We start from the raw sequence: 20,720 nt of genomic DNA on the forward strand, positions 1-20,720 counted from the left end.
AACCATTCAGGTGAACGGTGAGGACCTGGCGCAAGTGACAAAATTCAAGTACCTTGGCTCCACAATTGCTGATGATGGCTGACTTGTCAAAGAGGTCAATGCAAGGATACCCACAGCCTGGATGAAATGGTGAACAACAACCAGCATTACTTGCAACCATAGGATGAAAGATAATCTCAAATAAAGAAATCTATCATACTTTCATCCAACCTGTTGCACTGTATGGTTGCGAATGTTGGCCCACTACGACTGAGAAAGAGCATTGACTGGGTGTCATGGAGACTAGGATGCTGAAGTGGACAGCTGGTGTTACTAAACTGGATTGCATCTCCAACGAATCCATCAGGGAGAGATTTAGCATTACACTGATTCAAGAAGAAATGCATGAGAGTCATCTCCGATAGTTTGGACATGTAGTAAGGACAGGGTCTGACACATCGTTCAGACGGGTTATATGTTAGAAGTCGCCAGTAGGAGACCAAAAGGACGACCAAAACAGCGATGGGTCGATACCCGTCACAAAGACCTGAAGAGCATCAATCTCCACCCTGAAATGACTCAGGACAGAACTAAATGGAGACAACTAATTCATGTAGGGGACCCCGCCACCAGGAGGCACAAACACAGAAGAATAATAAGACTAAGACTAAGAAGGAGGACTGATGTATTACTATGAAAATCATATTTCAGTGCAAGTCCATTATGTCATCTTATTGCTGTGACTATGACAGCAAGATTTTTATTTGCTGATTAAGACAAAGGTTTTAACCAAACTTATGAATACTCATATGCCTTGAAACACACTTTTGGTTCTGTTCATACATCCATATCCCAAGGAAAAAATCACTTTGATTACAGTGCAATTAACCTGACAGACACAAACATTGCTTCATGTAGCTTCTGCATCTTTTTGTGATAATCATGCTACCAAAAGAGGAATCAATATAATTTTTTTCTAGTTTTACAATGATATCATTGATTTCATGATCATTCCCAAGGAAAAAATTGACAGGGACAGAGCTATCAAGACTCAGTCATTCACTAACTTGATTCTCATCAGGGAGAAATTTCTTCAACTGTAGTATGATTATTTGCAACATGCCAAATCTGTCTGGTTGGGAGTGGACACCTATAAAATCTACTTTGTTGTTATCATTCATCTTGAATATTTTCAAGAGAAAATTTGTTGTGTCAACAACAACACAAATTGCCATTGATGCTTTCACGGCCCGTACTTAGAGACATGATACTGTATAGGCTGTATCGCCAGATGTTTCATTCCACGCTTGTGTCATGTCATACACCTGTCAATGTTATATGTTATGTACACATGTTATGTGACCTTCTTAGACTGATTCTGATGGTTCGGTCAGCTTCTGCTTTGAACTGTGCCACGTCCGGGGAGCCATCTGGTGACAAATAAACATACCATTTCTACTTCTATTACAACGTCTAAATTTCAAAAGTTCATTGTTTAAGAAGCCTTTCTCCTGGACAGTCAAGATTTTTTTTTGATGACGCAAAGCACAGTTCTCTGCAAAACTTAAAGAATTTCACCTAATTTTCTTGACACAGCATAAGCCCAAAAGCCTATACAGTATCATGTCTATCAACACAAATGGTTTGGTTTCATTATCCTCCATACGACCAAGACTACAAGGGAACAAAATACTGTCTAATATTTTAACACCAGAATTTCCAGACATCTTCCTTTCTTGTTTTGCAATCAAATCTGCTATTTTGAAATTGCCAGTTATCTGGGTGGGAGATATGAAGAATTCTCATGTACTTATTTTTCCAGTTATCAAGATTATTACAACAACAAAAACACTTGGAAAAATGTCTCATCCCTCCATTTTTAACCTTTCAACGAGTACGCATGGCATATACCGTGCAATAATGCCGGCCGCATCCTAGTACATAATTGACCGGTAAACAACCTCTGGGGCATAAGAAACTTAAAAAAATAAAAAAAAACTTCTTTATTACAACTTTGAGAGACTTTGAGACACATGAGAAGACATTTTGGATCGAGAAAACACTGTCATTTCAGAACTTTTTTAATATATCACCTTCACTACTATCTCTGTTTAGTTCATCTATAACTTGTGTCCAGAAACTCCATAGTATCACTTGCAATTTTCAAAAGAAGAAACTTTCATAGTTATATTTATGAAAACCAAAAATATTTATAGCTACGTAGAGCACAAACATCTATCTACATCAGCAGCAATCGTAACACTGCTGAAACCTGTAGGCTAACGGCGCGCCAAACTCTTACACTGTAGGGAGTATACGCATTTCCGTCAGAGACTATCACCATACAGAACTAGGATTTGTACAGCGACACTATTGAATAACTGAAAAAGTTCAAAAAAACGCCGCCGGATGTCATTACGTCAGTAAGCAATTAAGTTCTTAATGCTAGCCTGCAATGACAAATGCTGTGCTCCCTCATGTGGGACCAAACGGCAAATGCCGTGCGCACTCTACTGACTATCTTTAGGTGCACTCTTCAAGAGGTAAAACACAGAAAACCAACCAACCATAGAATCACACCCTTCAAACCTTGCTGCAAGTCTTATTCAATGATGTGGTCAACAGAAGTAATTATACAATTTCACAACTATGAAAATGTCACCATCGTCTATGAAATATTGCATGTTTGTGAAGTTGTTACGATGATGTTACTTCAATAGATAATTTCAAAAAGAACAGACTAGAAAGAAACACAAAGTCGAGCTAAATCGTACAGTTAAACACAGGAGTGCTACCTAATATTAGGCTTTGACATCTTTATTTCATCTGTCTGATTTGCACTCAGCTTTTGGCTCCATAATGTTCATTCATAATGTTTCCATTTAAATAGTATGTTAATTCTATAAACATACAAATCACTATTATCTGAAGGTTAAACACAAAGAATATATATTTACAAACTTACAGTCAAGAAAAATATCATACAAACACGAATATTATATAAAGACAATCTCTTCTGTAAAATTCGGATTACCAAAATTAAGGCTCTCAAAACTTTCTGAAAATACGTTTTGTAGAATTTTGCATGAAATTATGTTTTTGAAATCTACAGAGTGAAGAATAGGAAATGGTAGACTGCACTACCAACAGAAGAAAAATTTCCAAACATAAATTACCTTACATACACACGAAACTTATCACAAAATTCCCCTCTTCCTTCATTGAGTTTAGCCTCCAGTCAGCACTCTCTAAAATTCCATGCAAACACTGACAACCGTAAGTTCCACTGAACATGAGCATAACAAAGTAATGTTATTTATACAAAAAATACTAGAAGCACAATTTTATCAATACGTTTTAGGCTGTAGATCATTACAAAATGTTCCTCAGCTTTCTAGTCAAAAACTGTGCAGATTTTAGTAAACCCTGAAGTCACAACAGAGAATGAAGTCTTGAAGTTTCATAAATAATTTGCTGATAAAAGATTCTTTCAGTACAAAATTTCATAAGCAATTAATGCAATAACTTTGATGACTATAATAGCTTAGATATTTTCATCACTTTTTGTGGCATTATTTTCAAATGTCACTGTCTAGAATGATCAGAACACAAGGTACAGAATTGTTAGGAAAGGAATGGATTGGGTTGGGCCGATGGTAATAATGGAGTTGGTAATACTGGTCGAACTGTTGGTGCTCCGCCCCAGGCATTATCAGCTGTAGCTGGACTTCCAAAAGGCTGCTGTCGGATCTGGTTAATGCTGGGTCGAACAGCTGGTTGCTGCTGCTGTTGGAACAGATTCTGTTGCTGAGGTTGAGGTACCACACCAGCAAAAGGATTAGCCACCAAAGGGTTTGCAGGCACTGTAAACGAGAAACTTTTATCACAAAAAAGATCTGATAGAATTGCATCTCAACCATGGGGAACAACAGTCTATAACATTATCGAACAGCACAAATACCCACTGAGAGATGAATGAGAGGATATTGCTAAATCTATCAGAAAAGTCTAGTAAAAAAATAAAAAAAAATAAAAATTACCAGAAAGCAACTGAAAAAATAAAAATCACAGACAAACTTGAAGACTTAGTACACAACCTTAAACAAATTGCAGAAGACCTAGCTCCAATTAAACCACGTAAAAAACACCAATGGTGGAACAGTGAATGTGATGAAACAGTGGAGAAAAGACATCAGGCATGGCTATTACATCAGTCCCAAAAGACAGAAATATCCTATCAAAAGCTAGTAAAACAGAGAAAAGAAACTACCCAAGTCTTAAGAAGAATAAAAAGACAACATCATAAGGACACCCTGCAGTTAATTGAAGAACAGTTCAGTAAAACTAAATCAAGGGACTACTACAAAACCTTCAGAAAGCAGCTCCAAAAATATGAACCCCCGACCCTACTGATGAAGGATGAAGATGGTAAGCTGGCCCATAACAATAAAGACAATGCAGAAATTCTGGCTAAACATTTCAACAAGCTTTTAAATTGTGAGGAACCTACAGAACTCCTTCATTTGGACACCAACACCCCGATAAAAACATCACCAGAAAACATCAATCCCCCCACAATAAAGGAAGTCTACCAAGCTCTGAATAAATTAAAAAACTACAAAGCGCCAGGAGAAGATCAGACCTTTGCGGAAATCTGGAAATATGCAGGAACCTCAGCAAAAGTTGCCCTCCATCAACAACTTGTCTCTATCTGGATTAAAGAAGAACTACCAGAACACTGGACAACAGCCCTCATTCATCCTCTGCACAAAAAAGGGGACAAAACCGACCCTAATAACTACAGGGGAATCTCTCTCCTAGACATAACATACAAAATATTTTCAATAATCATCCTTAATAGGATAAGTTTACAACTTGAGAAAGAACTAGGAGAATATCAAGGAGGTTTCAGACCCTGGAGGAGCTGTCCTGATCAGATCATGAGTCTTAAGTTGATAATGGACTATAACAGGAGAAGAAGCAGAGATATGGTGATAACATTTGTAGATTTCAAGAAAGCTTATGATTGCATCCATAGAGAATCTCTGTTTAAAATTTTAAGGCACCTTGGACTACACCCCAAATTAATAAACATGATAAAATTGACTCTCACCAATACCAAGTCAAAAGTGAAGTTTAGGGGGGAAACATCAGAGACATTTGAAATTAAAACTGGACTACGGCAGGGAGATGGGCTCTCACCACTATTATTTAACTGTGCTCTAGAAATGGTAATGAGGGAATGGTTTAGAAAATGTCCCCCCAAAATAAAGATTGGCCGAAAAATCAAAACAAATTGCCTGGGTTTTGCTGACGATTTAGCATTACTAGCAGTGGACATAAAAGAAGCAAAAACCCAGATATCAGAACTTCAAAACATTGCAAATAAAATTGGCCTCAAAATATCATTTGAAAAAACAGAAATTATGCCCCAAAAACCAACACAGCTAAAAGAAGTCACCATAAATGGTAATAAAATCAAAATAGTAACTCAGTTTAAATATCTTGGAGAAGTAATAACACATAACTTAAATGAAAAAATCTCAATCCAAGTAAGAACAAATAGATTAGCTAAAGCACAAAAATTAACATGGGATATCTACAAAAAGAAATGTCTATCAATAAATACAAAAATAAAACACTACAACACAGTTATAAAACCGGAAGCTACATATGCAGCAGAAACACTCTTTTACCTGAATAAACAATCAAAGACTGACAGACTTCAGAAAATTGAAAGGAGGATTGGAAGAACCTGTATCAACAAAAAATATCAGAAAGATGGACAGTGGCGGTTAATACCTAACAAAGTCGTGTACAAAGAGCTAGAACCCATTACAGATACTATGCGTAAGAGGAGACTGGGATTCTTTGGACATATCATGAGAATGCAGGACTCGAGACTTCTGAAACAACTAGTACAACACAATCTCGTCTCAAAAAATACCACAACAGGATGTAAATGGATCAGAGAAGTAAGAGAGGATCTGAAGGAAATAGGCCTTACAACAGAAGACACCAAAAATAAGATAAAATTGAATACAAAACTCAAGAATACAAACCTCCGCTTTACCCTTACACAAAACAAACCAACAACACGCACATTTTCAACTGAGGAAAGGGCACGAAGATCGGAGCGTCTGAAGAAGTACTGGGAGGACCGCAAAGCCCGAACAATCCCTTCAAAGAGACCTGAACGACGGACTGACTAAAGTGATCCTATGTGGTCATAAAAGAAGAAGAAGAAGAAGAAGAAAATAAAATCAATAAATAAATAAATAAATAAATAAATAAATAAATAAATAAATAAATACTGATCTGCATTTAGAGCAGTCACCTAGAGGGCAGATTTTCTATCTGTTGTTTTCCTAGCCTTTTCTTAAATGAATGATTTCAATGAAATTGGAAATTTATTGAACATCTCCCTTGGCAAATTATTCCAATCCCCAACTCCCCTTCCCATAAACAAATGTTTGCCCCAATTTGGTTTCAGTCTAGTTTAACAATGCATTAAGGAAAGTTACAACTAAAGCCTTGTGTTGCTAAAAATACTGAGAAGAAAGAAATACTAATAATAATAATAATAATAATAATAATAATAATAATAATAATAATGATAATAATAATAATTTAAAAAAAAAGCTTAGTATCCCCTGAGAATCTGAAGATTAAAAAAGGTTCTCTTTTGCTGAACATTTGCAAAAACACTAAAGATGATGTGAAGACTGAAAACTTGACTATACCCAAACATAAAGAAATATGAAAATATGAAACTTGTTATCAAACAGTATTCTAGTCACACAATTCATCAGTGTATCTGCTGGATAAGAAATACTGGTAGTTCTAGTGTTTACAGTGCGCTTTGTCCTCAAGTATGGGCTGGAACAAATTTGTTACTTTCAACTGACCTGTCTCAGTCTCACCCTTGGATTTGACAATATGAAAGTGACAGAGGTATGAGCGATGCTAGAGATGCTAGCAATGCTATTGCTTGTGTAGCCAGTCCCTGTTGTGAATGGTGTGAAAATATCCCTCATAAAATTTGTTGGTGCATGCATTTCAGTGGGCCTGGCAGACTGATATGTAATAGCAACTTCCGGCTTGGCGTGGAAAGCAACGGGAAATTATGTCACTCATTTGCCTCGAATGACTCTTCAGTGACCCCTAGAAAATCTATGACAGCTGATGGCAGAGCTGTTGAGGACCCAACCAGCGTTTGGGCTTACTGCTCAAAATACATACATACATACATACATACATACATACATACATACATACATACATACATACATACATACATACATACACACATACACACATACATACATACATACATACATACATACAATTCCTGTACTTGCAACATTTTATTTCCCTATGACTTGAATTTCCTCACAATCCAGCAAATTTTGTATGTGAGGTTATGCTTCTTTCACTACCACCAAGTTCCACACAGACCAACATGCCTCTGTAAAACTAATCCTCCTTGACTCCGTGGACATGCCTGCTTCTTATCGATAAGCCCACAAAGTCAATGATTATCAAATACCTTTATCAACTTTCAGTCTTCAACAGAATCATCTATGCTTATAATTTTAGGGAAACAACTGAAGGGAAAGAAATCCAAAGATGAATGGGTGATTTTAGCCACTTAAATGACCAATAAATGAGATCCAAAAATGTATATTTTTACAGGAACAAGGGGCCTGTTGTGGCAATAATTTCAATATGGATTTAAACTGCAACAGTACTAAGTCTATAGCATGGTTATCTATGTAGCTGAACTTTGTATCTGTAGGTTTAAGGAAGGAAACAAATTTCATGATAAATTTGAACATTAATCCTACTTTTTTAAGTTTTCTGTTCTAAACAGTACTTTAATATACACAATGTTCTTAAAATACACAGAGTTATTATCCTAGCCTTGCTTGCTTGTTGCCTATACTTTCACCACAACATGACTTAATGCCAAATTCACAATAATTGTCCACGGATGAACACGGGTGCAGATCATAGATCTAAATTTCATTAAAGGTTAGCCCTTGGGTTTTACCTGTGGTCACTGCAGAGGGAATTCTCATTGCAAACATTAAACTTCATGACTTACAAATTCTGGTTTTTAATTCATAAAGAATGGGTCCACCTTTCAATACATAAAAGACTAACACTCAAATCTAGTGATAAACTTAGTCATATAAAAACCTTGTACATCTAGTGATAAACTTAGTCGTACAAAAATAGGGTACATTTTTATATGACTAAGTTTATCACTTGAATTGATGGTTAGTAATTATGTAATGCAAGGTGGACCCATAAACATAAATTCTTTAAGAATTAAAAACCAAGAAAAGGAATTCAGTGGAAATAAGATTGGCAATGGAAATAGCAGTTGAATGATTCTAGATTTATTCTTGGCAAAAATGCAATACCACCTTTTCCAACATCCTGGTATGAAACACAGTTTACCAAGCCTATGCTCAAACTCTGATTGGCAAAAGAGTAATTCTCATTTTCAAAGCGAGTTTAAGTGGTTACAATAGAGACAATGTAATACGAGTTTAGGTACTTCAATGGTACTTCTCTGCTGGATCATCATAAACTATTGAGTCAATACTGCAGTATTCTTAGCAATCACCGGGCATGTCGAAAGCTATGTGAAAAACTCACCCTCGTATTGGTCAATCGATTTTATGGATCTAATAAAACATGACTTCTAAAATCATCTGACATAACAGAAGTATAAGGAACACTACAGAAACTAATTTAGTAGGCATACAATTTTCACCAATCCTACAGTAAAAGGGAAAATGTACAGAACAAAGTCACGATGACAAAAGCTGCTTTACAGAAAGGATCACATAAAAATCAGATTAATAACTTGCATATTATTGCAATACACAGAAGCAATAACAAGAAAGCACAGAAGTTGTTATTATTTTATGCCATTAAAGCCTTAAATCAAAATATGATATGGCCAAAATAAAAATACCAAGCATAATGCAATTTCACAAATTTCAAGTTTTAAAACAATGTGTGGGAACTTTTCCATCTAATCTGCAAGTCAGTATCAATTATGATAAATACTTGTGTTAGCAGCCATTTATGATGTGGTGATGGAAATTTATACCTCGTAAAAAGATTATAATTTATACCCTCAGCAAGTGACTTGCAGGCTTTCTGAAGTGGAGACGTTCAGGCAGTTTACCTACCAATATTGATATTCTGATTGTGCAGTTGTCTACCAACAAAAGTGGAATTCCACTAGACGAATACTGTGACAGAGTTATTTTAAATTTTTTTTTAGGTGACACCTCAATGCACCATCGGCGATCTTAAACACACAGATAATGACATGGAGTGTCAAGATTGTCCTTCACAAATCAAACATGTAAACTTGGGATCATGAGTTGGATTCTCTACCACTAATCCACCAAGGCAGCCAATGGTGATAGAGAATATTGTTTTACGAGACAAAACAAAGCAATGATGATTTTCTGAGAGATACATAAAAAAATTCTGAATTTTCTTTCTAATACCTTGCATGAACTGATGCATAGAATGTATTTCACTTAATTTTACACTAACTTTACTTTTATCATTCACATTACAGTCAGATTGTTGCTTTGGCTGGAATATGTTTAGGTATGACACAAGATGAAAAATGGAGAATGAGTATTGTTGCATTACTGTAAGGTAGGTAACATTTTATCTTTTACAACAAGAATGAAATAATCTATTTAAAATTCTTTCTTTGGTGCAACAATACCAGTTTCATATGGAAGCTATGTCCTAAATAAATTGAACGCTGGCATATTTGTAATGTGTTAACTGCTGTATACTGAGCATTTTAGTCATATTCTTAAGCTTTACAACTTTTACACTTTTTGAGCTAAATGAATTATTCTTTTTTTGCTTTCTAAACTATAATGATCTGTCTCAGCACTGAATTCATTTGGTTCTTTTATTTTCAACATCAAAATATGAAAGGGGCCAATATATTTAATACATTTTTGAGCTTTTAATTTTTCCCATTTATTTCAAATCATCCAAGATATTAATTTTTCCATGCTGGTCGTTACAAGTGTTCTCCATGCATTAATCATAGTTTTGTTGATAAAAAGTGCCGTGACGTACGCGAAAAGTGTAACAGTGCATCCAGATAAGTCTTGTGGTGATTTGAAGAAGGTTCATCTACTGGAAAAACTGTTGGTAAGTGAGAAATGTTCTCTTAAGTGTCTCACTTGGTGTGGCAGTGAAAGCCTTGGGCTGCTGGCGATAGGGCTGCCGCGTCGTAATGGGGAAGGCAGAGTTGCCAGACTTCCGATTGCTGGGCGGCCACTGTGGTGCCTAACTCTCGCGCTAATTGGAGACATTGAATTGAACCCCGGACCTCAGCATTATACAATATGTGAAAGCAGCGGGCGTCGTAATCAACTATTTGTAAACTGCAATAATTGTTCGTCAAGCAGTCACAGGACATGTGCACAAATTTCTACTTCAGAATACAGGAAATTAAAGAAGGGAGGAAGAACGTGGACTTGCTGGCAATGCGAAATGCCGCCACTAACGAACTCTTTCTTTACCAATACCAGTGACGTTACCAGTGACTCTGTAAATAGCTACAACTGTAAATATGTAAATAATAATCTAACTCTCTTTGCGTTTAACGCACACAGCATTTTACGTCCAGGTAGAAAAGAATATATTCTCGCTTCGCTCTCAAGCCTAGATCCCTCTATTGTGTGTATCAGTGAAACATGGCTTTCAGACACAATTAATGACTCAGAAGTGCTACCAGATTCTTTCATCCTGTTCCGTAACGACCGCACTCTAACCACAGGAGGCGGAGTTCTTATTGCCGCAAAACCAGAGTGTAATCCAACTAGACGTCCCGAGATGGAGACGACAGCTGAAGCTGTGTGGTAGAAATTACGTGCAGTATTAATAAATTCCTCATCGGATCTGTATATCGTACACCGAAGTCCTCACAAACAATGAACGATGCCTTGCTCTCGTCTCTGGATCGTGTGCAACAAGTACAGAATAATTATGACGCAATTTATATTGCTGGTGACTTCAATCTTGAAATTACTTGGTCTATAAATGCCGCCCCAGTACCAAACAATCCTCTTGCTAATAGTTTTCTCTCCGCCTTCTACGACATTTTCCTTCATCAGTTAGTGTTCGAAGCGACTCGTATTACTCAAAATTCCCGCTCCACACTAGTCCTGTTCCTTACAAACTCTCCATCATCCGTGCAGTTCCTGGACGTAATACCTGGATTTTGTGATCACCAAGCCATAATTACAACTTTGAGCTACAGAAAACCCTCCCCAAAACTCCACTCCAGAACAATATATCATTTTTCCCGTACCAACTGGAACGATCTTTCCTCTCTTCTATGAAAAAGTCTTCCTATTCCCCTCGCGTCCTTCACCGGCGATATAAATATCAACGAGATCTGGGAAAACTGGAAAAAAAGTATTTTTTGAATGTGTCGATGAAGTTGTGCCGAAAGTTTCTATCTCTAATAAGCGAAAAACGCCATGGATCAATAGAGAGATAACATCAGGTATTCGAAAGAGAAATTGTTTATACAGGAAATGGAAGGAAAACCCAAGTGACAGTAGGTGGGAGAAGTACAGACTGGCTAGGAACAAACTCAAATCATTAATCCATGATGCCTACAGTTCATATATCCACAGCCTTAGTTCCAACAGTAAAGAGCTATGGGCTTTCATTAGAAACAAAAGTGGCAAAAGTGCTCCATCCGTCTTCAAGTACAACGGACTATCAGTTTCCTCTCCCCAAGAAATAGCAGACACATTCAATAGTAAATTTAAAAATAACTTCTCCACTGCTGACAAGGATGAAGACATGTTCACTCCAAGGTCAACCCCTCCCTTTCTGCCACTAACTAGCTTGTACTTCACTGCTAACGAGGTCGTAACAAGTCTTCGGAGAACTAGACCTCATGCTGCGAACGGCCCAGACAACGTGCCGGCCAGAATTCTCCATCGCTGTGCAGAAGCATTAGCACCTTCTCTCTGTGCAATATTTAACATTTCAATGAACAGTGGGACTGTTCCAGAAGAATGGAAGAAAGCAAATGTCGTTCCCGTATTCAAAGATGGTGACAGGGAAAATGTAGACAACTATCGCCCAATCTCTATTACATCTGGCTTATGTAAATGCATGGAACGCCTAATTGTTAAACATGTGCTAGATTTTCTGAATGAGAGAAACCTGTTGAATAACAACCAACATGGATTCCTCCCTGGAAAATCCTGTACTACACTTTTAACAACAGTAATTGATGAGTGGCAACGTTCCCTGGACCAGTCTAATATATCCCAAGTGGACTGCGTAACTTTCGACTGGAGTAAGGCCTTTGATCAGGTAACTCATCAACGACTGTTGTTAAAACTTAACAAGTATGGCATTCAAGGCAACCTGCAGGCATGGTTTCGATCATTCCTGGTAGGTCGGATGCAGAGCGTTGTGTTCAGTGGGGCCAGGTCAAAACAAACCTCAGTCACCTCGGGTGTGATTCAAGGTAGTGTGATAGGGCCGCTGCTGTACACAATATTTACGCTGGATCTGCCAGGTTGTGTATCGTCTTCTATGGCACAGTACGCTGATGACACCATCATTTACAGAGCCATTCGCAATGAGAACGACGTAAATAAGTTACAGTCAGATCTCGATAATGTGGTTCTGTGGTGCAAAATGAATAGAATGTGTATAAATGTACAGAAATGTAAATATATCCGCTTTACTAGAGCAAGATCACAGTTACAACACGAAATTTCACTGTGTGGTAAAAACCTGATGCCTTGTACCTCAATAAAATTGCTTGGCATTCACATCTGCAGCAATTTAAAATGGAATACGCATGTTGAGGAAATAAGGTGCAAAGCATACAGAGTCCTGGGATTCATCCGCAGATCTCTACTGGGAGCCAGGAAGAAAGCCGTTCAGACAGCCTATTTGTCATTAGTACGGCCAATACTGTTGTACAGGCTTCCCTCCTGGCACCCTACTACAGTGGAGAACATGACGAAACTAGAGAGAGTTCAACGCCGAGCAGAACGACTAATTACTCAACACAGTCATTTAAATACAGCCAGGTCACTGCCCTCCATAACATCCCTCTGTAAACAAATAGATATTACTTTCCTGAGAAAATCCCTCGCAGGTAACATTCATATAAACCCTTTCAACCGCTTACAGCTGAACTATCGTTCTGCTCAAAGAGGTCGAGGTGTGTCCCTTTTCCCTCCATTTGCAAGAACAGCATCATATCAAAGTGGCTTCTTTAGTCGTTCTGCTCGGTTGTGGAATGAACTCCCACCGCAGATAAAAGAACTACCTGCAGAAATTTTTTGTAAAGACGTACAAAGGATGTATATATAACGAAACCCTCTGTACAAAACATAATTTATCTACTGTGTGAATGTTCAGTATGAGTGGGGGAATGGATGAAAGTTATGGGGTCCCGAGTGATTGAGACGGTAAATGGGTATGAGTGAGCCGGCCTAGCTAAAATATATGTGGGTTTTCTAGAGGGAGAGAGAGAGACACTCTGTGTGTGTGTGTGTGTGTTTGTGTGTGTGTGTGGGTGTGTCGAATGACTTGAAAGTTGAACAGGTCTTGTGAGTATTATGTAAATATGCCTATGTAAATACGGTAACTGTATATAAGAGCACTATGTAGAATGTAATTGCATATTTGTATATTATAATTTTAAGTGGTGATGGAGGCACTTTTGTGTATGTGGGGCTATGCCCTTTCTCCATTCACCATCCCTAAATTGTAACTACAATTAGTGGAAAATAAATAAATAATAATAATAATAATAATATTATTCAAAATCTAAAATTGTGACATTATTATCAATATGCTATCTAAAAGAAAAAAAAATGCAATTGGTGAAGGTATGAATAATCCTTTTTTCTACAGTACAATTAAAAAAATTTGACTTTGTGTGATAAAGTTTGAAACATCTGGGTAAATAGAGGGGCAAATTGTTATTATCATAATTCAGTATGTATCTTTATTTGCATTACAGAGAATTAGTAGAGATCATTAATCATCATTGCCGTCATCCAGTTAAGATCATGAATTCCAGTTTATAGGGGTTTCTATCGCGCTACTCAAAGAATCAAGACACTATGACGCCATCGTAGGAACGAGCGAGGAAACAAAAGCACACAGAACACAGGTTTGCTACTCTTCAGAACAAACGTTTGTATTCTATTCGGCAAGGGCAGTGGTCTGGTACAACAGCAGTTAAGGAACTGTAACACTGTCATTCATGTTTACTAGAAGTGAGACAGACGTACTTCCAGCAGATGACTGATTAGCTTTAAAAAAAAACAACACACACATCCTGAGGGCTGCTTGGGTACTATGTTCAATGTGTTATCAAAAGGACCCCAAAAATTCAGAGAATGGTGTTGAGTTTCTAAACTTCTAATATCAGCCATTTCAGATATTCACAGAAGATATACAATTGAGAAGTACTTAAAGAACTTTAAACCTTCCGTGATGAGGAGAAATTTAAGAATGCAGTCATCTGCAAATTTCTACCAGTAAGAGAATGTATGGAAAAAGGATGTGCCAATGATGTGCAAGGTTTTATACTCATCCAATTTTAGAAATATACTGACCTATACTTCAGCAGCCTGGTGGAGGCTGACTAAGTGAAAAAGTCAATTCCAAGCAGCTGAAATGAGGTTTTTGAAGAGCATACTAGATGAGGTAGAATACAAATTAAGGAAATAAGGAGAAGATTGGGAGTTTGTGAACTTCGAGAAGAGACTGACATAACAAAGCTGTAGACATGCTATTGTATAGGCTTTTGGGCTTGTGCCGTGTCAAGAAAATAAGGTGAAATTCTTAAAGTTTCGCAGAAAACTGTGCTCTGGATCCTCAGAAGAATTCTCGACTGTCCACAAGAAAGGCTTCTTAAACAATGACACTTCTGAATTTGGAACGTTATAATAGAAGTAGAAGTGGAAATGGTACATTCATTCACCACCAGATGGCCCCTAGGACGTGCCACAATGCTAGCGTTCGAAGCGGAAGCTGACCAAACCATCACAATCAGACTAAGTGGTTCACGTAACGTGTTTGCGTAACATATGACAGGTGTAAGACATAGACATAAGCCCGGAATGAAACATCTGGCGACAAAAAATGTACGAATTTGGAAAACACCAAGACGAAATAACAATAGTGAAGGGACCAGGACAGTCGAGATTTCTTCTGAGGACGCAGGGCACAGTTCCCTGCGAAACGTTAAGAATTTCACCTTATTTTCTTGACACGGCATAAGCCCAAAAGCCTATACAGTATCATGTCTTTAAGTACGGGCCGTGAAAGCATTAATGGCAACATCTGTAAAACAGTTGAGAAAGTTGGGGCACAGAAGAGAACGATTCTCCACTGCATAATTCATCAGCAGGCTCTGTGTGGTCCGTCTTTACAACTGTCTGATGTGATGAATGTTGTAAGTACCGAGAATTTCATCCAGTCAAATGCTATGATACTCCTCATCACTGCGAGATTCGTTGACTTGGTACAGATGAAGTCCTGAAATGATTTTTTGAGCTTCGTAAAGAAATAGAGAAAATGCCCAGTGACTCTTCTTTCAGATGATTTGTGGTTATGGAAATTAGCTTTCCTTGTTGACCTGGCAGAGTAAATTAATTTCCTAAATTTAGAACTTCGATGAAAGAATTGTTTTATTACTGACCCTTATGCACATGTGAAAGGATTCAAACGAAAATTAATTCTCTTCGAGAAATGGATTTCTACTAACTGCTTTACTAATTTTCCTTCTGGTGCTCAGTATAAGAATGAATCCGCCACACCATTTCTGACTTCTTTTGCTTTAGAAGTTAGTTGAAATCTGAAAGGGTTTCGGGAGTTTGGTGGTGCATCAGGGTACTTGAGATTGTTGTGAAGCTGAAGATGTGCCCCTCCTGAGTTTCAGTGGGAAGTAATAAAACCTTCTTGAAATGAAATGTATAAAGTCTCGTTCAACGAAGAAAATCTCTTGTTTTACAAGACACAGCCTGATGAGAACTCAAAAACCTTTGAGTGTCCTCATTCCAGGCTTTCTGTGTTTGGGTCAACATATCATCTCTGAAAAGGCAAAGTATCGTAAGGAACATTTTTTTTTTTAAATTGAGGTTAAGAAGTTTATATGTCAATTGGAATCCACTGCACATGCTGGCAAAGAATCATAAGCATCAAATGAATCTAGAGGGCCAAAACAACATAAAAAATAAATTATCGTAACCCCCATCAGTAATATACAGAACACCAGGCTATTTTAAGCGCCAGTGATTACATCCTAAGCACCTGAGTTACAATCTTGTAATTTGCATGCAGATTATCATACGTGACAAGTTTTAATTCTGAAGGGAATGTGAGATGCGTCTGTTTCATTGTTCATGACTGTTGTCGGTCACTGCTGTAGTACATGTTTTAAGAGAAGAGAAGAGAAGAGAAGAGAAGAGAAGAGAAGAGAAGAGAAGAGAAGAGAAGAGAAGAGAAGAGAAGAGAAGAGAAGAGAAGAGAAGAGAAGAGAAGAGAAGAGGCTGCTTCTGGTGACAGATTTGACTGAGCAAGTACAGTCAGTAGCTAAATAATAATAATAATAATAATAATAATAATAATAATAATAATAATAATAATAATAATAATAATAATAATAATGTTATTTGCTTTTACGTCTCACTAACTAATTTGATGGCTTTTGGAGATGCTGAGGTGCTAGAATTTTGTCCTGTGGGAGGTATTTTACGTGCCGGTATTTGAGCAGCTTCAAATACCACTGGACTGAGCCAGGATCGAACCTGCCAAGTTGGAGTAGGTAAGCTAACGCCTAACCATCTGAGCCACTCAGCCTAGCAGTAGCTAAACAAATCAGTTCATTGTCAGTACGTATTCTTACCGTTCGTGCCCGAAGTGAATTATGCCGCTGAAAATTCTAAACTGAAGTTTGCGGCAACAAGAGGAGAAACACGAGAGATTGTTCAGTGTTCATAGTTTTATGAATAAGGAAGCTGAGGACAGAAAGAATAAAACACAAGAACAATATAGAAGGGAAGGCTACAGCCGCTGCCTTGCCGATCCTAGCCATTTCCCATTCCTCCGTTGCCAAAAAACTTCAATGTGTTAGTGTGATGTTAAACAAGTAGCCAAAACAAGAAAAAAAAGAATAGAGACAGCACGCGACTGAAGAAACTTCATTTGGTGCACCAGGAAAATCATGGAAAGGGTAAAGAACATGGAAAGGCTAAAGGGGGTAATGGATTTTTAAGATTTCGATGCACAATCCATGAATTTTACATTCTACAGAAAACAACTCTATCAATATCTAAATTACGATCTGTGTCAGAAGAGAGGACTAGTTTCCAAGGAGACTGTATCAGTTTGAGAAGTACTGTAAAAGAGTTAGGCTGCAAATGGAAGAAGATTAGAAATAATAGAATGGTTTTAATTGAGGTCACCTATGTGGTGAAAGACCTGCACCGGGCTTCCCTGGAGGCCACACGCCATGACATGACAGTAGTTATCTTGTGAATAAATTTGTGAGTTGCTGTGGAAACCGAGTGTGTTTTTGACGACTGAAGAGTGATATCCAACTACAAGATTAGCAGGTGGCACAAGACGAGTATCTAACATTACTTACGACTCCAAACATAGTGATCTATTACCACTGTACTGTACTGTAACCAGAGTAATTTCCACTTTCATTCTCTTATTATAGTGTAATAAGACAATTTTCCTATTGTGTTTTATCTACATCTATCTATATAAAATAACATGTCCTGACTGACTGACTGACTCATTGTCGCCGATCCAAAACTACTGGATATGAAGGAACTAAATTTTGGAGATACATTTATATTGGAGTGTAGGTACTCACTAAGGGAGTATTTGGGGATATTCCATCGCTAAGTGGGTGAAAAGGGGGGTGAATTGTTTAAATGAGTATATTTATATTTCAAAAACTTGAAAGTTTACAACGTAAATTTTGTATTTGGAATCTCCTTTGAAAATAAAGAAATGTACATATTTTTTTGTTTTCAGAAAATCCCATTAAGGGATGGTGAAAAAAGGTGAATATCGTGTTGAATACATTTTATGAGGATACTTATATCTCAAAAACTGAAGATATTACAGAAATGAAAATTTATTTGGAATCCCCTTTAAATGACTGGAAACAGGCTGTGGATTTTCAATCCCCTTTAAAAATAAACACATGTTTCTTTGTTTTTTTGAAAATCCAATTAATTGGGGGTGGGGTGAACAGGAGTGACAAAGGGGGTGAATTTAAAAAAAGACTATATCTACAGTATATCTCAGAAACATACATGTTACAGACGTGAAAATTGGTATTTGGAATTAAATGAGGTATCCTTTCAGGTAGGAGACAAGGTGCTCCTTAGAGATGAGACTCTAAGACGTGGTTGTAGCTCTAAATTTTCCCAGCTGTATCGAGGCCCATATGTAGTCGAGAAGATAGACGGTGTAAATTGTTTGCTAAAAATTAACAATAGGGGTAAGCTTATTAAAGTTCATAAAAATAGACTGAAATTATATATAAGCTAGGCCACACAGTGAAGGATTTTTGGGCCTTATTTCGGCCACGGTAGACCACACCCCCTTCTACCCCAATGGCTTTTTGGATCTAGCAACGGTCATTGGTGGAGTTATCTGAAATACTCAGCCAGACCACATACAAAATTTCCTAGGGGAGTATGGGAATTCAACCTACAACCAAAAGGGCCTAGAATATTAGTACACAGGGCTCAGCGCACGCCACTGGTCAGTACTTGTCCTAAAAGAGTCGTGAAAGGCGAGGACGACTTATAAGTACTCTCGCAACCTAAGGTAACTACATCCTAAACACGTAATGAGAAGCCCCGTCTCTTGAAAGGACAATTAAATTTCACACCCACTATACATATTACAATTTATTTTTGCAAGAACTCACAACTTATTAGGAGAAACAATAATAATGAACACCCTTAGTAAACACCCTGTACAAGAACATGTAACAATCCGTGACACATACCATGTAACGATTTGTAACAGATAATTCAGGCAAAAACATTACACCCTGAATGAATGAGTAACCTTCACAGATAAGAATGAGTGAAAGATAAGTTGAACTACAGCTGTGTTAGCAAACAAGTGAAAGTAAGCTAAGGCAGCGCGAAACAGAACACTGCCTGAACTTGCCAAACCAGGCACCCAATTTGAACACAGTAACTCCACGAGGAATGAAATGAAAAATGCCCTACGTGGTTAAAACTTCCACGAATGGAACCCAATCAGTCGGATCCAATCTGAGTGAATTCGAGTAATACACCCGCTACCACTAGGGAACCCTAAGTGAGCACGAAATTACCGTTCTTGCAGCTGAAGATTTATGTTCTTCTGCAAACATCGAAGATAGAGAATTATAATTTCTCTCAAACATTACCAGAGATGCACATACCAGGCATGTACACAAGCAACTCGATTCACACAAAATAACCTGAACAGTAAAATCATGACGTGTACCTCGTCCTTAGTATCAAAGGGACGGGAAACTCTCCTCGCCTGTAGCTCTCATGAGAAGGGCGAGATAAATCAAAATTTCACATGACCTACACATTACAGTTTAATAAAAAAATTCCTAAGTTGCTATTGTAATGAATTAGTACCTCAGGTACGTAATAAACTGTGTCACGCTGATGTTGGAAGGCTTGACTACTGCTGATGGACCGTGCTGTACCCCATGAAACCACTTTATCTCAGAGCTGAACCAGCGCTCTAGGGAATATTTCTGTTCCTCACCATCTGTTCCTCGAGCTCGAATGAGCCAGCCGTCCACTTATGGACAATTGAGATGGAGAAAATTCATATTACAAAACCTATAAGGTAACATTCTAACACTTAAATTATGGTGAACACCCGTCTCCTTTCGACGATGTTGAGTGTTAGAAGGTAAGCTATTCCTGGGCCGATGGCCACCACCTTATAGGGTCAGCCACTATAATTCACCTAACATTTAACTGTTTAAAACTATACCCTAAGTCTTATAACAGACATTGTTATGATGAGACGAGATATATCCACATCATAGAGTAACATGTCTTCACATGACTATCTAACACTTAGAAATCTACCCTAAATCCCACATTGGGCATTGTCGAGATTACATGAGATATCTCTACCTCATACTGTAGGAGGCCTTCACGTCACAATTTAACACATAGAAATATACCGTAAGTACCACACTGGACAATGTAGTGATGAAATGGGGTATCTCTACCTCATAGTGGAGCATGCTTTCATAATAGCACAACCAACATATAAGAGCATTGTATACATTGTACCACACGCTAACACTGCAGCTAGAGTGAAAACATTCTCCAGGTCATCATTCTCCCAGAACAAGATGGTGCAGCCAACAATGAAGGCAGCCCACCTCCTAACTGTCATACCATTAATTATAATCTATCACAATTATAGCCAGCACACTACCTTATCAAACCACTCCCTACGAAAAGACTCCAAGAATTTATTTCAAGGATCAGGGCATAGTACAACTTACTACCACAGAATGGAAGTTAGTCACATATGCAAACTTAACAAAACTAAACACAGCACTCACAATAATTCGGAAGAATATTCAGAAAACACAAGCCTTACGTTATCGGTTACCACAAACA

General features: G+C 37.7%; 1 protein-coding gene across 9 annotated transcripts in view; it reads right to left on the reverse strand.

Annotated features, from left to right (window-relative positions):
• Nucleotides 1–1,577: 1,577 nt before the first annotated feature.
• lqf (epsin homolog lqf) overlaps nucleotides 1,578–20,720 on the reverse strand; it is a 255,684-nt gene continuing 236,541 nt past the window's right edge. For all 9 annotated transcript variants that reach the window (XM_068228319.1, XM_067149807.2, XM_067149808.2 and 6 more), the window contains one exon: nucleotides 1,578–3,842. In XM_068228319.1, coding sequence (XP_068084420.1) covers nucleotides 3,604–3,842 — 239 coding nt within the window. In that variant the 3' untranslated portion in view covers nucleotides 1,578–3,603. The remainder of the gene's footprint in view (nucleotides 3,843–20,720) is intronic.

The sequence above is a fragment of the Anabrus simplex genome, chromosome 6, assembly GCF_040414725.1.
Source record: "Anabrus simplex isolate iqAnaSimp1 chromosome 6, ASM4041472v1, whole genome shotgun sequence".
Lineage (NCBI taxonomy): Eukaryota > Metazoa > Arthropoda > Insecta > Orthoptera > Tettigoniidae > Anabrus > Anabrus simplex.